At 41.1% G+C, this 20,560-nt stretch overlaps 1 protein-coding gene across 3 annotated transcripts in view; it reads right to left on the bottom strand.

The window, feature by feature from the left end:
- The window catches only part of LOC139478445 (ubiquitin carboxyl-terminal hydrolase 24-like), a 213,002-nt gene that overhangs the window by 183,737 nt on the left and 8,705 nt on the right, over positions 1 to 20,560 (bottom strand). For all 3 annotated transcript variants that reach the window (XM_071260905.1, XM_071260906.1, XM_071260907.1), the window contains exons 5-11: positions 20,219 to 20,338; positions 10,293 to 10,328; positions 9,798 to 9,863; positions 4,439 to 4,579; positions 3,788 to 3,946; positions 3,007 to 3,121; positions 1,387 to 1,490 (exon numbers count right to left, since the gene is read on the bottom strand). In XM_071260905.1, coding sequence (XP_071117006.1) covers positions 1,387 to 1,490; positions 3,007 to 3,121; positions 3,788 to 3,946; positions 4,439 to 4,579; positions 9,798 to 9,863; positions 10,293 to 10,328; positions 20,219 to 20,338 — 741 coding nt within the window. The remainder of the gene's footprint in view (positions 1 to 1,386; positions 1,491 to 3,006; positions 3,122 to 3,787; positions 3,947 to 4,438; positions 4,580 to 9,797; positions 9,864 to 10,292; positions 10,329 to 20,218; positions 20,339 to 20,560) is intronic.

Below are 20,560 nucleotides of genomic sequence, written 5' to 3'. Positions count from 1 at the left end.
TGAAATGTATTGTTACATATTACAACCAGTACAGTGTTTGCAGTACATACAGAAACGGAGGTAGCCCCATCTCCACCTCTTCCTGAATGCCCCCAAACCTTCCTATCAGAAACATGTATCATGAGCCAATTTAACTTACCACATCAAATGACAGGTGATCTCACACCTGCCCAAGACAGCACAACTTTGAAACTAAATTCCCATGCCTCTAGCTCTTAATTACAAAGTTATAAACACTTCCAGTATCATAGTATCACTTCCGGTTCAGGAAAACATGTGCCCAATGCATAACAACTCTGAGTGAGTGAGTGAGTTGGGGTTAACACCACTTGTAACAGTATTCCAGTCATAACACAGCGTGTCAGCATAATGTGTGAAGGAAGTCCGAAGTGATGCAGGTCTCTGATGTTTACCACTTTGATTAAACCCATGAGCACGAGTATCGTGCTGACAAAACAAGAAACATAACCAGAATGAACCAGGATTCGAACCCACAATCATAGGTTACTGGTGTGCTCAAGGGACACAACTCTACATAGAGAATTGTGCTGTCTCAGACGACTGAGCCACCCATGCCCCAGAACAACTTTGCAAAAGAAAGTCCTATGTCTCGAGCTACATTAGTAACAAACTTATAAGCATTTCAAGTATAAAGACCATGACCAGCAATGTTCTGCCTGGAGATTTCAGAAATACTGTTTCATCAAATTCAAATTGAAAATGTTCAAGATAATGTGTACAGAAGCCTTTTGGGACATCTTCTTCACACCAAGTGACCTTGACCATCAACATCATCCAATCACATGCAAGAACATTACTTGATGCAAATTTAGGTGGTGTTAGAAATCTCCATGACTGGTGGACATTACTTCCAAAAAACAACTATTTACAAGACATTTCATAACTGAATTAATTGCCTTCAAACCAACCTTGACATTTGGTACAACCATGACATGTGACAGGTATTGATTTAATTATTGTAAGTGTATCTTTACTGACTGGAAATTATGTAGACTTGGCATGAATTAATCTGTAATTTTAATCCTGTTTCACCTCTAGTGACATTGATATTTTACAGGGGTCCCCCAAAAGTTAATGGGATCAAAACCCTCTCTTAGAGATCACATACACTTAGTTTCAAATTCTATTCATAAATACTCAATTCTTTATGTCCACAAGCCTTTTTTAATGCCGAGCACATCCTGCGTGACCTTGATCTCCAATATCATACGATCATCTGCCACACCTCTTTAAAGGTAAATTATTGATGTTTAGGGGAAAATTCTTTTGATATCTAAAAAGCTTAAACTTGACCTATATGTTCATTACAAACGACATCTGTAATTAATGTCCATCAAAGAAATCCAATTTTCAGCGGAAATGTACCTGCATTTTCCAGATCATAGTGAGCTCATCCAGAGACAACTTGGAGCCAAGGAAATCTACAAGTCCCTTGATCTTATCACAGTACTGTGCTTGGTCGATGTTACCTGGAAACATATCATGGACAGAACATCATTAACATCTGTATATATTGAGTCAACACACACAGCTGTAGTCACTGCTGCCTGCTAGAAATGTATATATTGTGTCAACACACACAGCTGTAGTCACTGCTGCCTGCTAGAAATATATATATCTCATGTTAACAGAGAGAAGTGTGGTCAGTGTTGCCTACTAGAAATGTATATATTGTGTCAACACACACAGCTTTAGTCACTGTTGCCTGCTAGAAATGTATATATTGTGTCAACACACACAGCTGTAGTCACTGTTGCCTGCTAGAAATGTATATATTGTGTCAACACACACAGCTGTAGTCACTCTTTCCTGCTAGAAATGTATATATTGTGTCAACACACACAGCTGTAGTCACTGCTGCCTGCTAGAAATGTATATATCCCATGTTAACAGAGAGAAGTGTGGTCAGTGTTGCCTGCTAGAAATGTATATATCTTGTGTTAACAGAGAGAAGTGTGGTCAGTGTTGCCTGCTAGAAATGTATATATCTCTTGTTAACAGAGAGAAGCGTGGTCAGTGTTGCCTGCTAGAAATGTATATATCTCTTGTTAACAGAGAGAAGTGTGGTCAGTGTTGCCTGCTACAAATGTATATATCTCTTGTTAACAGAGAGAAGTGTGGTCAGTGTTGCCTGCTACAAATGTATATATCTCTTCTTAACAGAGAGAAGTGAGGTCAGTGTTGCCTGCTACAAATGTATATATCTCTTCTTAACAGAGAGAAGTGTGGTCAGTGTTGCCTGCTAGAAATGTACTATCTTATGTTAACAGAGAGAAATGTGGTCAGTGTTGCCTGCTAGAAATGTATATATCTCTTGTTAACAGAGAGAAGTGTGGTCAGTGTTGCCTGCTAGAAAGGTATATATCTCTTGTTAACAGAGAGAAGTGTGGTCAGTGTTGCCTGCTAGAAATGTATATATCTTATGTTAACAGAGAGAAGTGTGGTCAGTGTTGCCTGCTAGAAATGTATATATCTCTTGTTAACAGAGAGAAGTGTGGTCAGTGTTGCCTGCTAGAAATGTATATATCTCTTGTTAACAAAGAGAAATGTGGTCAGTGTTGCCTGCTAGAAATGTATATATCTCTTGTTAACAGAGAGAAGTGTGGTCAGTGTTGCCTGCTACAAATGTATATATCTCTTGTTAACAGAGAGAAGTGTGGTCAGTGTTGCCTGCTAGAAATGTATATATCTCTTGTTAACAGAGAGAAGTGTGGTCAGTGTTGCCTGCTACAAATGTATATATCTCTTGTTAACAGAGAGAAGTGTGGTCAGTGTTGCCTGCTACAAATGTATATATCTCTTGTTAACAGAGAGAAGTGTGGTCAGTGTTGCCTGCTAGAAATGTATATACCTCTTGTTAACAGAGAGAAGTGTGGTCAGTTTTGCACATACAGCTCAAATTTCAGGAACTTGGTAGATACATATAGATGACATAGTCTCCTGTAATCATGTTAATCATAATTTATCAACTGAAGTTCCTCCTACCTTCTAGTGCTATAGACAGAATCTTGCAGTCTACCAGCCATTCAAGTATTCGGTCAGAGCGCATGGCAGTCTTGCTGACTTTTGTTCCACTTGAATCTTCTATGAGCTTGGTAACCTGCAAAAATGTTTTGAAGTTTTGGCATTCTATATAACATTACGTTTTTTCATGTTCGCATTTATATTTTATTTCAGAACATAATGTGGGGGGTAATTTAGTGTTGTCCATGTTTCTACAATTTAGACAAGTGCTTTTCAAACCACACTCTTCAAACATGGCATGCGTATCAGCAATTCTGAAATTAAGTATCAGGTATTTCTTAGTCCCATTTCAAGTTTGAAGAGTGTGGTATAAATAGTATTTGTCTAAATTGTCTAAACATCACAACACGAAATTACCTTCCAGACTTCACGTAAGACACTCCATATTTCTATTTGTGTTACGTGTTGGGCTTATTGCAGAGAACCAGCACTGTCCCAGGCGAGATCAACAAAACCAACCCACCACAGGTGCATTCATCTGGATTGTGGATATTGTGGCCCGAAATGCTTGAACCAGTTGCTTCACACTAGTATTGCTTCAAACACATCATAAATTGTTGATGTTACCAGACAGAAACTGAGTTTTGTCCGAACTGACTAATTAGCTTGGACTGTCACACAGAGTGAACATTCATCTTAAGTCATCAACCACTACATACAAGTGTAATTGGATGGGTAACTGACTCACAACATCATTCAAAATGTTTAACTGGCCTATAGTGATCCGAATTGTGTGATTTACCTCTTTCAGCGAGTTCATCTTGGCATTGAAGTGTGGTGACTGCAGCATGCGTAGAGCTATATCGAGACGAAGTTCATCCAAGTTGTCAACATCATGTGGCCACACACTGATGCACAATAACTTCATTGATGACAGCAAGTCAGACACACTGCCAATTCTCTGTATGAAAATAATCACACCATACACTAAAGACTATTCACATGGCAAAGACTCCTGTATGTAATATGAACCCTCAACTGTTTAACATGACTGTATGCACAATTAACTATTTTATTGACGCTGCTAAATACCAATACTAGTGTCTTATCATAGTCATTTGTACTTCTACAAGCATTGTGTCAACCTCTATTTCAAATTAAAGTTGGCTGTCTTTACATTTTTTAAAAAAGTTCTAAAGTCAGCAATTTGTGGGTAAGGTTGCAGTGTTCATCAAGAACAGGAAGTTTCTCAGTAATTGGTTCTCCTCAGTAGGATACTGGAATACTTGTTTCACACAAATACATATCTGCAGACCATTCAATATTTTCTAAAGCAACAATCAAGACACTGGAGATAATGACCTAATATTTACTTGTCTGTATAACAATGCAGACATTGATTCAGAGCCTAAAGTAATCACTATTTCGTCCAAGAATAAGAAAAAAGCCTAACCTTTTCCTTGAAATCTTTTTCTTCTAGTCCCTGTATATATTTGATTGCCTTCTCCATTCCAGGGGCAAATAACTTTTGAACTACACTCTGACTGAGGAACTCTGCACATGTCCCAAATGGCTTGAGAATGGCTGCCATTGTCTGAAAGAAAAGATTTGCATTTGAATATATATCACTGTCACATGGTGATGATTTTCAGATGCCCAAATACTGAACTGTGAGATTGTCTCTGTATAACCGGTTCCTATGATGGAGCAGTGGTATTTCAAAGACAACTTCTGCTTATGATTTGGTATGTTTAACTGTCAAGGAAACCATCTTGTTTATGTTCGCATGTTTTCAACTATTTCTATCACACAGATCTCCAAAGCACCCTGTTCCGTTACAATTACAACAGTCTTCTAAAGCAAATATGCTTTGTGAAATGTGCTCAAGGGAGTGTGCACATTTATACATTCATTCACTATCTCTCTACATGGTCAGTTAGTTTCTGGCATGCAAGTCTTGTCTGGACACAAGTGAATTAAGATGATTAGAAACAAATCACTACAAGCAAAGATGAAAGCATCTCCTTGCCAACCATTTCCTGAATACCCCAAACTTTATAGCTCCAAAATAGGAATGACAAAGCATTTGCACATCAACAGACAGCTGATATCACCAAAATCTCTCCATCAAGTGACAGCTGACATCACCAAAATCTCTCCATCAAATGACAGCTGACATCACCAAAATCTCTCCATCAAATGACAGCTGACATCACCAAAATCTCTCCATCAAATAACAGCTGATATCACCAAAATCTCTCCATCAAGTGACAGCTGACATCACCAAAATCTCTCCATCAAATGACAGCTGACATCACCAAAATCTCTCCATCAAATGACAGCTGATATCACCAAAATCTCTCCATCAAATGACAGCTGATATCACCAAAATCTCTCCATCAAATGACAGTTGATATCACACAAAATCTCTCCATCAAATGGCAGCTGATATCACCAACATCTCTCCATCAAATAACAGCTGATATCATCAAAATCTCTCCATCAAGTGACAGCTGATGTCACCAAAATCTCTCCATCAAATGACAGCTCATATCATCAAAATCTCTCCATCAAGTGACAGCTGATATCATCAAAATCTCTCCATCAAGTGACAGCTGATATCATCAAAATCTCTCCATCAAATGACAGCTCATATCACCAAAATCTCTCCTTCAAATGACAGTTGATATCATCAAAATCTCTCCATCAAGTGACAGCTGATATCACCAAAATCTCTCCATCAAGTGACAGCTGATATCACCAAAATCTCTCCATCAAGTGACAGCTGACATCATCAAAATCTCTCCATCAAATGACAGCTGATATCACCAAAATCTCTCCATCAAGTGACAGCTGATATCACCAAAATCTCTCCATCAAGTGACAGCTGATATCACCAAAATCTCTCCTTCAAATGAATGACAGCTGATATCACCAAAATCTCTCCATCAAGTGACAGCTGACATCACCAAAATCTCTCCATCAAATGACAGCTGACATCACCAAAATCTCTCCATCAAATGACAGCTGATATCACCCAAATCTCTCCATCAAATGACAGCTGATATCACCAAAATCTCTCCATCAAGTGACAGCTGACATCACCAAAATCTCTCCATCAAGTGACAGCTGACATCACCAAAATCTCTCCATCAAATGACAGCTGACATCACCAAAATCTCTCCATCAAGTGACAGCTGACATCACCAAAATCTCTCCATCAAATGACAGCTGACATCACCAAAATCTCTCCATCAAATGACAGCTGATATCACCAAAATCTCTCCATCAAATGACAGCTGATATCACCAAAATCTCTCCATCAAATGACAGCTGATATCATCAAAATCTCTCCATCAAATGACAGCTGATATCACCAAAATCTCTCCATCAAGTGACAGCTGATATCACCAAAATCTCTCCTTCAAATGAATGACAGCTGATATCACCAAAATCTCTCCATCAAGTGACAGCTGACATCACCAAAATCTCTCCATCAAGTGACAGCTGACATCACCAAAATCTCTCCATCAAATGACAGCTGATATCACCCAAATCTCTCCATCAAATGACAGCTGATATCACACAAAATCTCTCCATCAAATGACAGCTGATATCACACAAAGTCTCTCCATCAAATAACAGCTGATATCACCAAAATCTCTCCATCAAATGGCAGCTGATATCACCAACATCTCTCCATCAAATGACAGCTGATATCACCAAAATCTCTCCATCAAGTGACAGCTGATATCACCAAAATCTCTACATCATCAAGTGACAGCTGATATCACCAAAATCCCTCCTTCAAATGACAGCTGATATCACCAAAATCTCTCCATCAAGTGACAGCTGACATCACCAAAATCTCTTCATCAAGTGACAGCTGACATCACCAAAATCTCTCCATCAAATGACAGCTGATATCATCAAAATCTCTCCATCAAATAACAGCTGATATCACCAAAATCTCTCCATCAAGTGACAGCTGATATCACCAAAATCTCTCCATCAAGTGACAGCTGATATCACCAAAATCTCACCATCAACAGACAGCAGACATCACAAAAACATTCATCACAGACCCCCCAATGATGTCTGAAACTGGATTTTGCATTCACGTAGTTACCTTGATAACAATGAACTATGCACTTCATATTAAAGGGGCATCTGCGGTAGTGACTACCGCACACTAGTGGACGGAGCTTATACGAAAGATCTGACAGGTCAATATGACATCATGATAATACACAAATTTCATTGGTTAATGCGTAAACGGGTGACGTCGTGTAAACACCCACCTTGGGTTTCTTGGGTTACAAAACCTACCTGCCATGTCATCTTCACATCTTCATAAAATGATACAGTGGAATGTCCACGATTAATCCAACACAGTCAAACACACAAATTCTAGTGCCCTATTCCCTGGACGAGAACGAAATACGTTTGTCGTGATGAATAAGAGCGATGTAATTAAACAAAAGAACATAATATGTATCACGGCATCCAATCGTAATCCTGTGGTGTACGGTATATCTGCAGTTTATGAAAAGTATTTCTAACAACACATACGGCAATCGGTGATTTTTTTCCGTTGTGTTCGTCTTGTCTTCATTGGGAATCTGAATGACAACGATGGACTAAAAAATCCTGGTAATGGTCAAAAATATTTTCAAGTAATGAGAGTATATTTCTGTCATTTCCGTCACATGTTTTCATTGCACATTGCCCAGTAGCAATGTGTTTAGGCAAAGTGACACTTGTCCGAAAGCTTGTCATGCCGAAGTCTCTTGATCTGTGAAACTTGGCGGGTCCCAGTGACCCAGATTCCCTGTTGATTGGCATGCCAAGTGCCATTTGCATAAGGCCATCAATATTATTGGCATGTGTTTCTCCCCTCAAACCTCATCTAACTAGAGAGCGAGCAGACGAAATAAAATATATTACTTATTAAAAAACTTATTTCAATAATTGTGTAAGTTATTTTATGACATTTTAAAACAGGTTTGAACACTTTGTACTAGAATATAGTCTATGAATTAATTTATGATGTAGATCGAGTCGCTTTGCTTCGGAAACAAATTTTTAATAAACAACTGAAGAAAGATAAAGTTGACCTGGTTCTGTTATGATGGTGCAATGGTAGATCTAGTAGTATTTCTTTTATTAGATCAGTGCGCAATTTTCCACAGCGGCAGGAAAAATTGAGACCCTAAAACTTATATTATTTCACACCGGAATGGAGATAAAATACGGACAACCTCACATATTTTGAAATGATGTTCAGATAAATATTTGTTCACATTAATTCTGTCATGCGCATGAACAATGTTTTCAACATTAATTTCACCAAGTTTAATCAGGTCGCTTGCTACATAGAACATCCTCTCTTGTAAACTACTTCTACATGAACACATGTTTGGTCTCGAAGCTCAGAGCAACAATGTTTCTCTCAGATGCATATTTTCTCCATCCATGACGAGCATCTGTCATAATGTCAATGCCTCGACAATCTTCCTGGTCAGTTAATTTTAACAATGTAATACACACAGCCTCATTCACGGCATCATCGCAAAGATTCCTTCCAAATATCCACCACGTGATCAGGGTAACGACCTTGGGATAAATTAATAAATTAATTTCCATTTTTAAAAATGAAATGTTTTCGTGATTAATATTATTAAAAAACATAATGTACATGGTACTTTTGGATTGCACTGCGGATTTCTTTATTACTTTCTAAACTTTTTGTTTTCCCCCTGTCTGACCACGAGGTCTCTTAGCAACCATGTCCCACGAGAACATCCAAGCTGATTGCTGCTTACAACTGTCAAGAACTTTGCAAGTTCTCTTGTCTTCAATATGAGCAACAAAACATTTTCTTGTGATGTTTAATTTGACGGAGAGTTGTTCGAGATGATCAGGGAGCCTTTGGTCATTTCCATTTTGACATTGGTGACATTATCATGGGGAAAGTTCCAATTCAAGATAACATGATTTCAACCGTCAACTCGAATCGAGAAGATGGCGCCTCTCTTCCCGCCCTTGCAAGTTCAACAGAAACTTTAACAAGTTCAGTGCAGACTCAGCGGGAAATAGTGAATAATTTTTTAATCTATCAATAAGGAAGGTTTATTTGCATTACAGGCCACCCTAAAGTACAAAAGTTTTTACATCATAGTTTTAGTTAACACATGAAGCTATACAGAATTAAATTTACAAAATTACTTATTCAGGGGAACAGTTCTTAAAAACACTTGTGTTAAGAACTTGGTAAATGGCAATAACACATTAACTCTTTCAACACCATAGGCCGGTACACCGGCCAAGAAGCCTCAAGTCTCCCCCAGTCTGTAGTCATGTCAAAATAGTATATAATTTAATGAACCCGCATGTCATGTCATATCATTCATTTATTAAATCTATCACATTTCACAATGTCTGAAATACGTATTCCATTTCAATTTATCTTTTTTTTCTATCTGTCTGATTTTTCGATTTTATAAAATTCTTTGAAATAATATAATTTTTTTTATAAGTCCATTAATTTGAGTCCATTAAATTCCTAGACATTCCAAAAGCATTTCAGCTGGTTCAGATATGGAGTAGTGTACAAACGGATAACATGCTGTAAGCTCACTTGGACCTTTGGTCCTTGTGAAATTACATAAACAATCTCTGCTGATGTTAAGACTAATGAAAAGAGTTGAGGCAGATTGAGATGCTGACCACCACATCCCAAACGTTATGGCATCAGAAGAGGACAAGCTTGGCACCACACCAACTGTCTACTCATAATCACATCCACCTACCGGAGCATCAAGGTCATCTCTTTCCAGGCACTTTTTGATCAGATCCAGACCACCCAAGTTTGCAAACTGAAATATCAAAAATACTGTTAGTGTTACAAATGTTAGTATGGCAATGGAAGCAATTAGCACTCACCATGTCAATGTATTGTATTGTGCCATTATTCAGGTCTGAGACAAATCAGTCATCTTCTATCTTTCAAACATGGTTAGGTTATGATGTGTATGTAACAGATTCATTCATTTAAAAAGTAAAGACAAGCAAAGACCATGACAAAATATCACTAACTAACATTGCATTGACCTTTCAGCAATTACAGTAAAATATGTTTATAATGAACACGATAATAATGAACCGACTGATATTACGAACTTATTTCTTCGTCGCGGCCATTTGCTGTATATATTTTGTATATGTGCTTATAACGAACTACAGTTATAGTGAACTAAAATTAGTAGTCCCTTTGAGTTTGTTCTAACTGTAGTTTACTGTATTACCTTATTGATGAGGTGAGTGAGCCATCCATATGGATCCTGTAATAGAACAAGCAGTTCAGGCACAAGGCTAAAAGTATATCAAAGTTCTCATACATAGATATACTACACATGATATACATATCAAACATGAAAATACATCAAAGCTAATTCAAATTACATAGCACATGTGAATGAAAAAATATATATTTCTGGAATATACAGCTTCAGTGTCAGTGACTGTAAACTGCTGTGCAAACACGAGCAGACAGCTTGAATGGCCAGCCTGAATTGGTAAAATCCCTCTATACCCTCTACAGAGAGATCCCTCAGACAGTAGGTAGTGAAGATGCTGTCATCTAGTGCTATAGTGGATCCCAGGCCCCTGTATTTGTGTGAATTATTTGACTCAAAAGGATCCAATCCTGCATTTCGGCATGCTAGTCAGATTGATGCCCCTAGTAAAAGAGTCATGTTGTTCTTCATGACCTTGACGTTTGTCCTCATGCATGCCTTGGTGACAGCAGTGATATAGTGCAAGTTCAATCTTTCCCCCACAGAGTTTGTTTTTAGGAGACAAGAAAATCCCATGCGGGCCATGTGAACTTATGCCCTGTCTAATGTTATCTGGGTTACATCCAGTGTGTGGATTTCCACAATACCAGCTGCCATATGGGTAAAAATATACTTCTGCCAGCTCTGTCTGATTGTATGACTGTGATACCAGATGCTGTAGAACTTCCCAAAGTCCTGTGGCTGTTATCTGCAATGCTGTGCTTATCTTCCTGGATCATGAGGTCCCCAGCTATCAACTGCCCTAGCAGCAGTAACAAGTAGTCTGCTATGGACTGCTGCATTTCCTTCATAAGATTTATCTTCCTTGTCTTTCAGTAGTCCATGGAAGAATCCATGGTGTCTTAAAGCACTCAAGTGGCAATCCTCGTGTCCTCATGATGGCTTGTGCTGCTCCAACAGAGAACCATCTGGCCATGAAACTCATTGATCTGGAAGGTGGTTTATGGGGATGAAATCCCACATCAGTTACATGTTGACAATGATCAAAGGTCACCTGTGTGACATCTAGAGCATGGACCTCACTACCATGAGCTGCAGTTGTCACTTTCAGATCATATGCATGAGGTCGAAACGTCTTACCTTGGTCCTCCAGATGAAAACTTTTCAGTACGGTGCCAACCTGTGCAACCTGGCCAGAACAGCATTAAAAGCACATATGTGACAATATTGCCATCTCACAAATGAGTCACGTCTGGAGATGTGAACACAGGCAGTTGATGATTGAACCTCATTGCAAATAGGTCATAGGTCAATAGCTTATCTGTTGACACACTGATTCAGCACTTCTGTATGTTGTTTCCCCTCCATGGTCAACTGTTTCCAAGGAGAAGTCAAACCTCAATGTACAGAGAGTCAATCAGCCAGTAGAACTGAAATGTGAGACCTAGTAATGTGAGATGACCACCCCTCTTTGAAGGCATTGGTGAAGAGGTGACAAGTGGCCTGGAACTTTGTCAAGCATCAACAAGAAGACACTGGAGCAGATCCGGAACAGAGGGAACCAGTAGAGGCACCTGCGAGTGAGTGATTGAGCTTAGTTTGACCAGTATATGTGGGAGGAAAAGTGATGCAGGTCACAGACATTTCCACTTTGGTGAAACCCACGAGTGTATCATGCTGATACAAAAACAACAAGAAAACAGCATTATCACTATCCCCCTGCATGGGGCACATTAGAATTTTGTTTGTTCATATAGTAGAGAATATAAACTATAAACAAAAGTTCTATAAAGCCTTAAGAAGAGATAGGCACTTGGGATGCTTTATGACATTAGAAACAAGAGTGCTCTGAGAGCACAACATCCCCCGCATGAATTTTTTTAACGAGTCAAATGAAGCTCCGTAAAACAGGGGCAGTAACTCAAAATTAGTCGAAATGAAACGGGACTGCAATATGCGTATCATCAACATGTCCACATCTTGCGTGTAGGGTGTCAGGGATATTCTTTGAAAACTGTAGGAGGAGTTGATTTCACAAGCTTAGTACCCTCTCTCACAATTAGGCAAATGAAGCTCCGTAAAACAGGGGCAGTAACTGTCGAAATTAGTAGAAATGAAACGGGACTGCGATATGCGTATTATCAACATGTCCACATCTTGTGTGTAGAGTGTCAGAAACTGTAGGAGGAGTTGATTTCACAAGCTTAGTACCCTCTCTCACAATAAGGCAAAGGAAGCTCCGTAAAACAGGGGCAGTAACTCTGTCAAAATTAGTCGAAACGAAACGGGACTGCGATATGCGTATCATCAACATGTCGTCATTTTGTGTGTAGAGTGTCAGGGATATTCTCTGGAAACTGCAGGAGGAGTTGATTTCACAAGCTTAGTACCCTCTGTGGGACGGACGACGGACGGACGACGGACGGACGGACGGACGGACTGCGCCATGACATAATCCCCCTTCGGCCATTCTGGCCCGGCGGGGGATAAAAATGCTTTAATGTGAAATTAATATCTGGACAAAATAACTTCATAAGTATCTCTATGATAAGCTAACTTTAGTAGTTTCAAAGAAAACCTGTCCCCACTGCAGACACTAAGCACCAAGAAAAACAAGCATGAAATACTCATATCCCCCACCAATATGACATGTCCAGTTGTGTGCAAGCCATTAGCCCCCGTGAACTATGTTCACTGGACCTTTTTGTAAATGGTAATTGCAAGCACTTAAAAAGTTATTACTGGTGGTTTTTGTCATCTGCAGTTTATGTTAGAATACATAACTGTTTTTGTAATGAGTTAAACAAGGTGTACTGCAAAGTACAGCACCAATCATCTGATGATCTGAGTAGTAGAATGCTACAGCACTGGCATGATCAGTAAGGTAAACAACAAGTCCAGTGTAGCTCCAAGACAGTGACATGCAGAGTGAATGAGTTGTCATTTACTGCACATTAAAGAAATCTTCAAGTTTCAGTTGTTTCACTCAGATCACAGTTGAAATCCCATCGACAAAGTTTTCATTCTTCACATCTTCGAAATGAGACACTTGAGTCCATCACCATGACTTTTCGCTACAGGGTGTGTCCAGGTGAACGGTCTTTCATCTAGTCATTTCATCAAATTCTTTTTTGTTTACTACAATTTTGTGTTCATCAAAACCTACAAGTTTTAGGCCTTTCCTTGACTTGACCCTACTGAGCACTGTACACACTTGACCAGGTTGGACTTTAAATTTACTTCCTTGTGTAATTGTCATGTTCCCAATCATCTGCTCTTTGGGTTACCTTGAGACTAGTGGATACCCACTGCGAGGAAGTAGGTTGCTTCAGATGGCACTGTTCATGTTACCGGCATGCACCGTGAGGAAGTAGGCTGGTTCAGGTATCCCTGTTCATGTTACTGGTACCCACTGCGAGGAAGTAGGCTGGTTCGGGTGACACTGTTCATGTTACTGGTACCCACTGCGAGGAAGTAGGCTGGTTCGGGTGACACCGTTCATGTTACTGGTACCCACTACGAGGAAGTAGGCTGGTTCAGGGTGACACTGTTCATGTTACTGGTACCCACTACGAGGAAGTAGGCTGGTTCGGGTGACACTGTTCATGTTACTGGTACCCACTGCGAGGAAGTAGGCTGGTTCAGGTGACACTGTTCACGTTACTGGTACCCACTACAAGGAAGTAGGCTGGTTCGGGTGACACTGTTCATGTTAGCGGCATGTACTGTGAATAAGTAGGCTGGTTCAGGTATCCCTGTTCATGTTACTGGTACCAACTGCGAGGAAGTAGGCTGGTTCTGGTGACACTGTTCACGTTACTTGTACCCACTGCGAGGAAGTAGGCTGGTTCAGGGTGACACTGTTCATGTTACTGGTACCCACTACGAGGAAGTAGGCTGGTTCGGGTGACACTGTTCATGTTACTGGTACCCACTACGAGGAAGTAGGCTGGTTCAGGGTGACACTGTTCATGTTACTGGTACCCACTACGAGGAAGTAGGCTGGTTCGGGTGACACTGTTCATGTTACTGGTACCCACTGCGAGGAAGTAGGCTGGTTCGGGTGACACTGTTCATGTTACTGGTACCCACAGCGAGGAAGTAGGCTGGTTCGGGTGACACTGTTCATGTTACCGGTACCTACTGCGAGGAAGTAGGCTGGTTCGGGTGACACCGTTCATGTTACTGGTACCCACTACGAGGAAGTAGGCTGGTTCGGGTGACACTGTTCATGTTACTGGTACCCACTGCGAGGAAGTAGGCTGGTTCAGGTATCCCTGTTCATGTTACTGGTACCCACTGCGAGGAAGTAGGCTGGTTCAGGTGACACTGTTCACGTTACTGGTACCCACTGCGAGGAAGTAGGCTGGTTCAGGTGCCACTGTTCATGTTAATTGTACCCACTGCGAGGAAGTAGGCTGGTTTGGGTGACACTGTTCATGTTACTTGTACACACTGTGAGGAAGTAGGCTGGTTCGGGTGACACTGTTCACGTTACTGGTACCCACTACAAGGAAGTAGGCTGGTTTGGGTGACACTGTTCATGTTACTGGTACCCACTGCGAGGAAGTAGGCTGGTTCGGGTGACACTGTTCATGTTAGCGGCATGTACTGTGAATAAGTAGGCTGGTTCAGGTATCCCTGTTCATGTTACTGGTACCCACTACGAGGAAGTAGGCTGGTTCAGGTGCCACTGTTCATGTTACTTGTACCCACTACGAGGAAGTAGGCTGGTTCAGGTGACACTGTTCACGTTACTGGTACCCACTGCGAGGAAGTAGGCTGGTTCAGGTGACATTGTTCATGTTACTTGTACCCACTGCGAGGAAGTAGGCTGGTTCAGGTGCCACTGTTCATGTTACTGGTACCCACTACGAGGAAGTAGGCTGGTTCGGGTGACACTGTTCATGTTACTGGTACCCACTACGAGGAAGTAGGCTGGTTCAGGTGACATTGTTCATGTTACTGGTACCCACTACGAGGAAGTAGGCTGGTTCAGGTGACACTGTTCATGTTACTGGTACCCACTACAAGGAAGTAGGCTGGTTCGGGTGACACTGTTCATGTTACTGGTACCCACTGCGAGGAAGTAGGCTGGTTCGGGTGACACTGTTCATGTTACTGGTACCCACTACGAGGAAGTAGGCTGGTTCAGGTGACACTGTTCATGTTACCGGCATGCACCGTTAGGAAGTAGGCTTGTTCAGGTATCCCTGTTCATGTTACTGTAACCCGCAGCGAGGAAGTAGGCTGGTTCAGGTGACATTGTTCATGTTACTTGTACCCACTGCGAGGAAGTAGGCTGGTTCGGGTGACACTGTTCATGTTACCGGTACCCACTGCGAGGAAGTAGGCTGGTTCAGGTATCCCTGTTCATGTTACTGGTACCCACAGCGAGGAAGTAGGCTGGTTCAGGTGACATTGTTCATGTTACTGGTACCCACTGCGAGGAAGTAGGCTGGTTCGGGTGACACTGTTCATGTTACTGGTACCCACTGCGAGGAAGTAGGCTGGTTCAGGTATCCCTGTTCATGTTACTGGTACCCACTGCGAGGAAGTAGGCTGGTTCGGGTGACACTGTTCATGTTAGCGGCATGTACTGTGAATAAGTAGGCTGGTTCAGGTATCCCTGTTCAAGTTACTGGTACCCACTACGAGGAAGTAGGCTGGTTCGGGTGACACTGTTCATGTTACTGGTACCCACTACGAGGAAGTAGGCTGGTTCAGGTGACACTGTTCATGTTACTGGTACCCACTACGAGGAAGTAGGCTGGTTCAGGTGCCACTGTTCATGTTACTGGTACCCACTGCGAGGAAGTAGGCTGGTTCGGGTGACACTGTTCATGTTAGCGGCATGTACTGTGAATAAGTAGGCTGGTTCAGGTATCCCTGTTCAAGTTACTGGTACCCACTACGAGGAAGTAGGCTGGTTCGGGTGACACTGTTCATGTTACTGGTACCCACAGCGAGGAAGTAGGCTGGTTCGGGTGACACTGTTCATGTTACCGGTACCTACTGCGAGGAAGTAGGCTGGTTCGGGTGACACCGTTCATGTTACTGGTACCCACTACGAGGAAGTAGGCTGGTTCGGGTGACACTGTTCATGTTACTTGTACCCACTGCGAGGAAGTAGGCTGGTTCAGGTGACACTGTTCACGTTACTGGTACCCACTGTGAGGAAGTAGGCTGGTTCAGGTGCCACTGTTCATGTTACTTGTACCCACTGCGAGGAAGTAGGCTGGTTTGGTTGACACTGTTCATGTTACTTGTACCCACTGCGAGGAAGTAGGCTGGTTCGGGTGACACTGTTCACGTTACTGGTACCCACTACGAGGAAGTAGGCTGGTTCGGGTGACACTGTTCATGTTACTGGTACCCACTGTGAGGAAGTAGGCTGGTTCGGGTGACACTGTTCATGTTAGCGGCATGTACTGTGAATAAGTAGGCTGGTTCAGGTATCCCTGTTCATGTTACTGGTACCCACTTCGAGGAAGTAGGCTGGTTCAGGTGCCACTGTTCATGTTACTTGTACCCACTACGAGGAAGTAGGCTGGTTCAGGTGACGCTGTTCATGTTACTGGTACCCACTGCGAGGAAGTAGGCTGGTTCGGGTGACCCTGTTCATGTTACTGGTACCCACAGCGAGGAAGTAGGCTGGTTCAGGTGACACTGTTCATGTTACTGGTACCCACTGCGAGGAAGTAGGCTGGTTCGGGTGACACTGTTCATGTTACTTGTACCCACTACGAGGAAGTAGGCTGGTTCGGGTGACACTGTTCATGTTACTGGTACCCACTGCGAGGAAGTAGGCTGGTTCGGGTGACACTGTTCATGTTACTGGTACCCACTACGAGGAAGTAGGCTGGTTCGGGTGACACTGTTCATGTTACTGGTACCCACTGCGAGGAAGTAGGCTGGTTTGGGTGACACTGTTCATGTTACTTGTACCCACTGCGAGGAAGTAGGCTGGTTCGGGTGACACCGTTCATGTTAGCGGCATGTACTGTGAATAAGTAGGCTGGTTCAGGTATCCCTGTTCATGTTACTGGTACCCACTACGAGGAAGTAGGCTGGTTCGGGTGACACTGTTCATGTTACTTGTACCCACTGCGAGGAAGTAGGCTGGTTCAGGTGACACTGTTCATGTTACTGGTACCCACTGCGAGGAAGTAGGCTGGTTCGGGTGACACTGTTCATGTTACTGGTACCCACTACAAGGAAGTAGGCTGGTTCAGGTATCCCTGTTCAAGTTACTGGTACCCACTACAAGGAAGTAGGCTGGTTCGGGTGACACTGTTCATGTTACTGGTACCCACTACGAGGAAGTAGGCTGGTTCAGGTGCCACTTGTTACTTGTGTTTTCCCAATAATTCACCATACACCTTGTCCATGTTCCTTTGTCAAGTGGTATAGATCTCAATTCGGTAATGATGGTAACGGTTCTGAGACAACCCTGCGTAGATGTTTTTTTAGAATGTGTAAACAGTTTCCGAGTTATGCTCTTGCCTAGGAAACATTCTTAAAATCTCCCAAACTATAAAAAGGCACCAGTTTATCACTGGACCTATTTTTGTGTCAAAATTGGTGAAGAAATACAGCACAATTTTATTTTATATATATATATATATACAGTGTCTGCTCTGGCTTAAATTTTCTTTGGGTCACTTGGACCCATTCATCATAAAATTAGGGGTCCCAAACAAAAATGGAGAGGTCCAATATATAGCATCATAATATAACATAAACAACAGAATACAGTGGTTGTGAAAAATCAGACATCTTTTTCGCAACTGCAAAATATCAACAAACAGGCAAAGTGAGAGAAAGGTTCACATCAGGGCACATCCTGCTCTCATGACCAAGAGGTTTACATTAATGGACAAACAATTTCTTAAAATGGAAATTTGATACTAATGAATATTTTAAAACAAAATTATCCATGTTAATGTCTAACTTAATTAGTATATGATCTACCAATGATTTGAAGTTTATGGATTCAGTCAAGTTCAATGGCTGTTCTGATGCTACTGTACTGAGTAGTGAGTTCATGTCGTAACTGTGACAATTACATGAATGAGTCATGACATAATTGGAATATCAAACGGTTTTTTTGTAAGAGTGTGTTCAGGATCCAGCATTTCCTTGATAAATCTAGTCAACATATTTCAGGTGCTTCAAATGTTTAAACATGTCAGTTACACTGATAACTGTTCTGGCAAAATGTGATTTGCAATTCTTAATATAACTAATATAGAATGAGTTATAAACAGTGGGATAAGTCTGTTGTAAAATAACTTAATATTCAGAGTCCGCTAGATAAAAACAACGCTTATATTCAAGTGTTCGCATTTATTCTTTATCATATACAGTATCGCGATATCGGTAGATCTTGTAATCCACACACCATGTCGACTGTTTACTTATGCAAATCTAAGCACAATATATTTCATCGCATGATCGAATACAGGACTCGTTGCGCTATGTCACGGTTACTTGCAAGTATACACACATTATTTTTTTTATAGTTTCTGGGATGTTTTTGAAGGGGAATTACCCCTACTGCCACTCGAAATTGATTAGAAAAGAACCCATTTGTTCAGACGAAGTCCCTTGACCCAACCTCGGTCATATGCATACTGATGTCCAATCCAAAACAGGAAGTGATGTAAACCATATAATCCACACAGCCTTACTGCGGTAAGATTTGCTAATGACAGGTAGAAATCTAGTTTGTTTACCGAACTCGGTAAAGAAAATCAGCATCGGTCATTCCTAATTTATGTGTCATAAAAGTTGAACAAAGAACAACAAACATTTTGCGTATGCCATACTTAATAAATATGTAAGCATGCGCCATTATGATCCGTCATAAATTAACTACTGCGATAATATAGCGTACCACCCTACACGGTCATTTGATCTCGTGGATGACTGTTACCACGTTCTGAAGTATACCCTTGATGTGCCTGGCTATTTTTAGTTTGACACGAGGATGTGATGTTTTTGACCAATCATCAAGCTAAAAGAATTACAAATGTATCCGAACGGCTTAATATAAGGCATCTGATTGGCTGAAGCAAACCTACAGACCATAGCGAACATTAATATATGCAAAACCGAAAATAGATATAGGCCAAGAAACCGGAGAGAATAATGAAACTGGTTTGGTTCAGCAAACGGAAGATTTCAATAACAGTGACCATTTGATATGAAATTCCGAAATTAATAATGGTCCAGTCACTGCGTCCACGAGACCCACACATATTATGCAGGTGCGTTCAAACTCATATATGTGCGTCCAAGATATATATATATATGAATTCTTTGACATCACCACCTATTGTGGCACTATTCACATGTTCCATATTCATGTAAGCAAAATACTAAAAGAACAAGCAAAGTTCATGAACATCACAGGTTTCCCGTGTGTCTTGGTGCCATTGACAGAGCTAATTTCACAAGATCATGAGTCAGAATAAGTGATCAGGAAGTACTTTTACAGTATAAACACATAGTGTTTTTGACACTGACTATAACAGTTTGGATGCAGTGGCAAAGTAACCTAGTTTAACCCATGACACATGCATTTTAAATGAGAGTCACCTACACGGGCACAGTGGCTATCCCTGTTAAGACTGGTTACTGACACTGTATTTGTACCTCCTCCTGGCCCACACTCACACTACAACAGGTAGGATGTTTCCTTGCCTTTGTAAGTGCATCCCAAAAAGCATCAAAGTCGTTATCAATAATTTTGCAATGACAAAGATTATGTTTATGAAAAAGCAGTCCTAAATTGTTTTTGTTTTTTCCCAAAATCTACTTCAGACCTGTTTATACATGATCCGCCCACATAATGAACTAACTTCAATGCCAAGTTCAGCTGTCCAAGTTCCACACAGCTAGCAGTGAGTGGACATGGTGATGGAGAGTACCTTGAAATTGCTGGCCGGGGACACAGCTGCTGGTTGACCACCTTCAAACTTCTCTTCCCAGCCAGTGCGGTCTCTTCGGTTACGATTTTTCAGCTCAAACTCAGTTTCACTGTTGAATGCCTGAAGGAAAGGAATTGGTTACATGGTAGTTATCTATCAGACACGAACAAGAACATTTCATATCAGTTACTGCAATGTAAATCTCAATTCATCATCATGACCACAATTAAATATGAAATTATGTGCTACTTCTTCTTATCATTATCATTGTCATTACAAATAAAGATTTATATATGATGTATACACAAGTTTCCATGAGTGAGTGAGTATGGTTTTACGCCG

The sequence above is a fragment of the Haliotis cracherodii genome, unplaced genomic scaffold, assembly GCF_022045235.1.
Source record: "Haliotis cracherodii isolate W230 unplaced genomic scaffold, xgHalCrac1.p SCAF_4, whole genome shotgun sequence".
NCBI classification, from domain to species: domain Eukaryota; kingdom Metazoa; phylum Mollusca; class Gastropoda; order Lepetellida; family Haliotidae; genus Haliotis; species Haliotis cracherodii.
The sequence above is the reverse complement of the archived record's forward strand: the minus strand, read 5'-3'. Positions and strand labels throughout refer to the sequence as shown.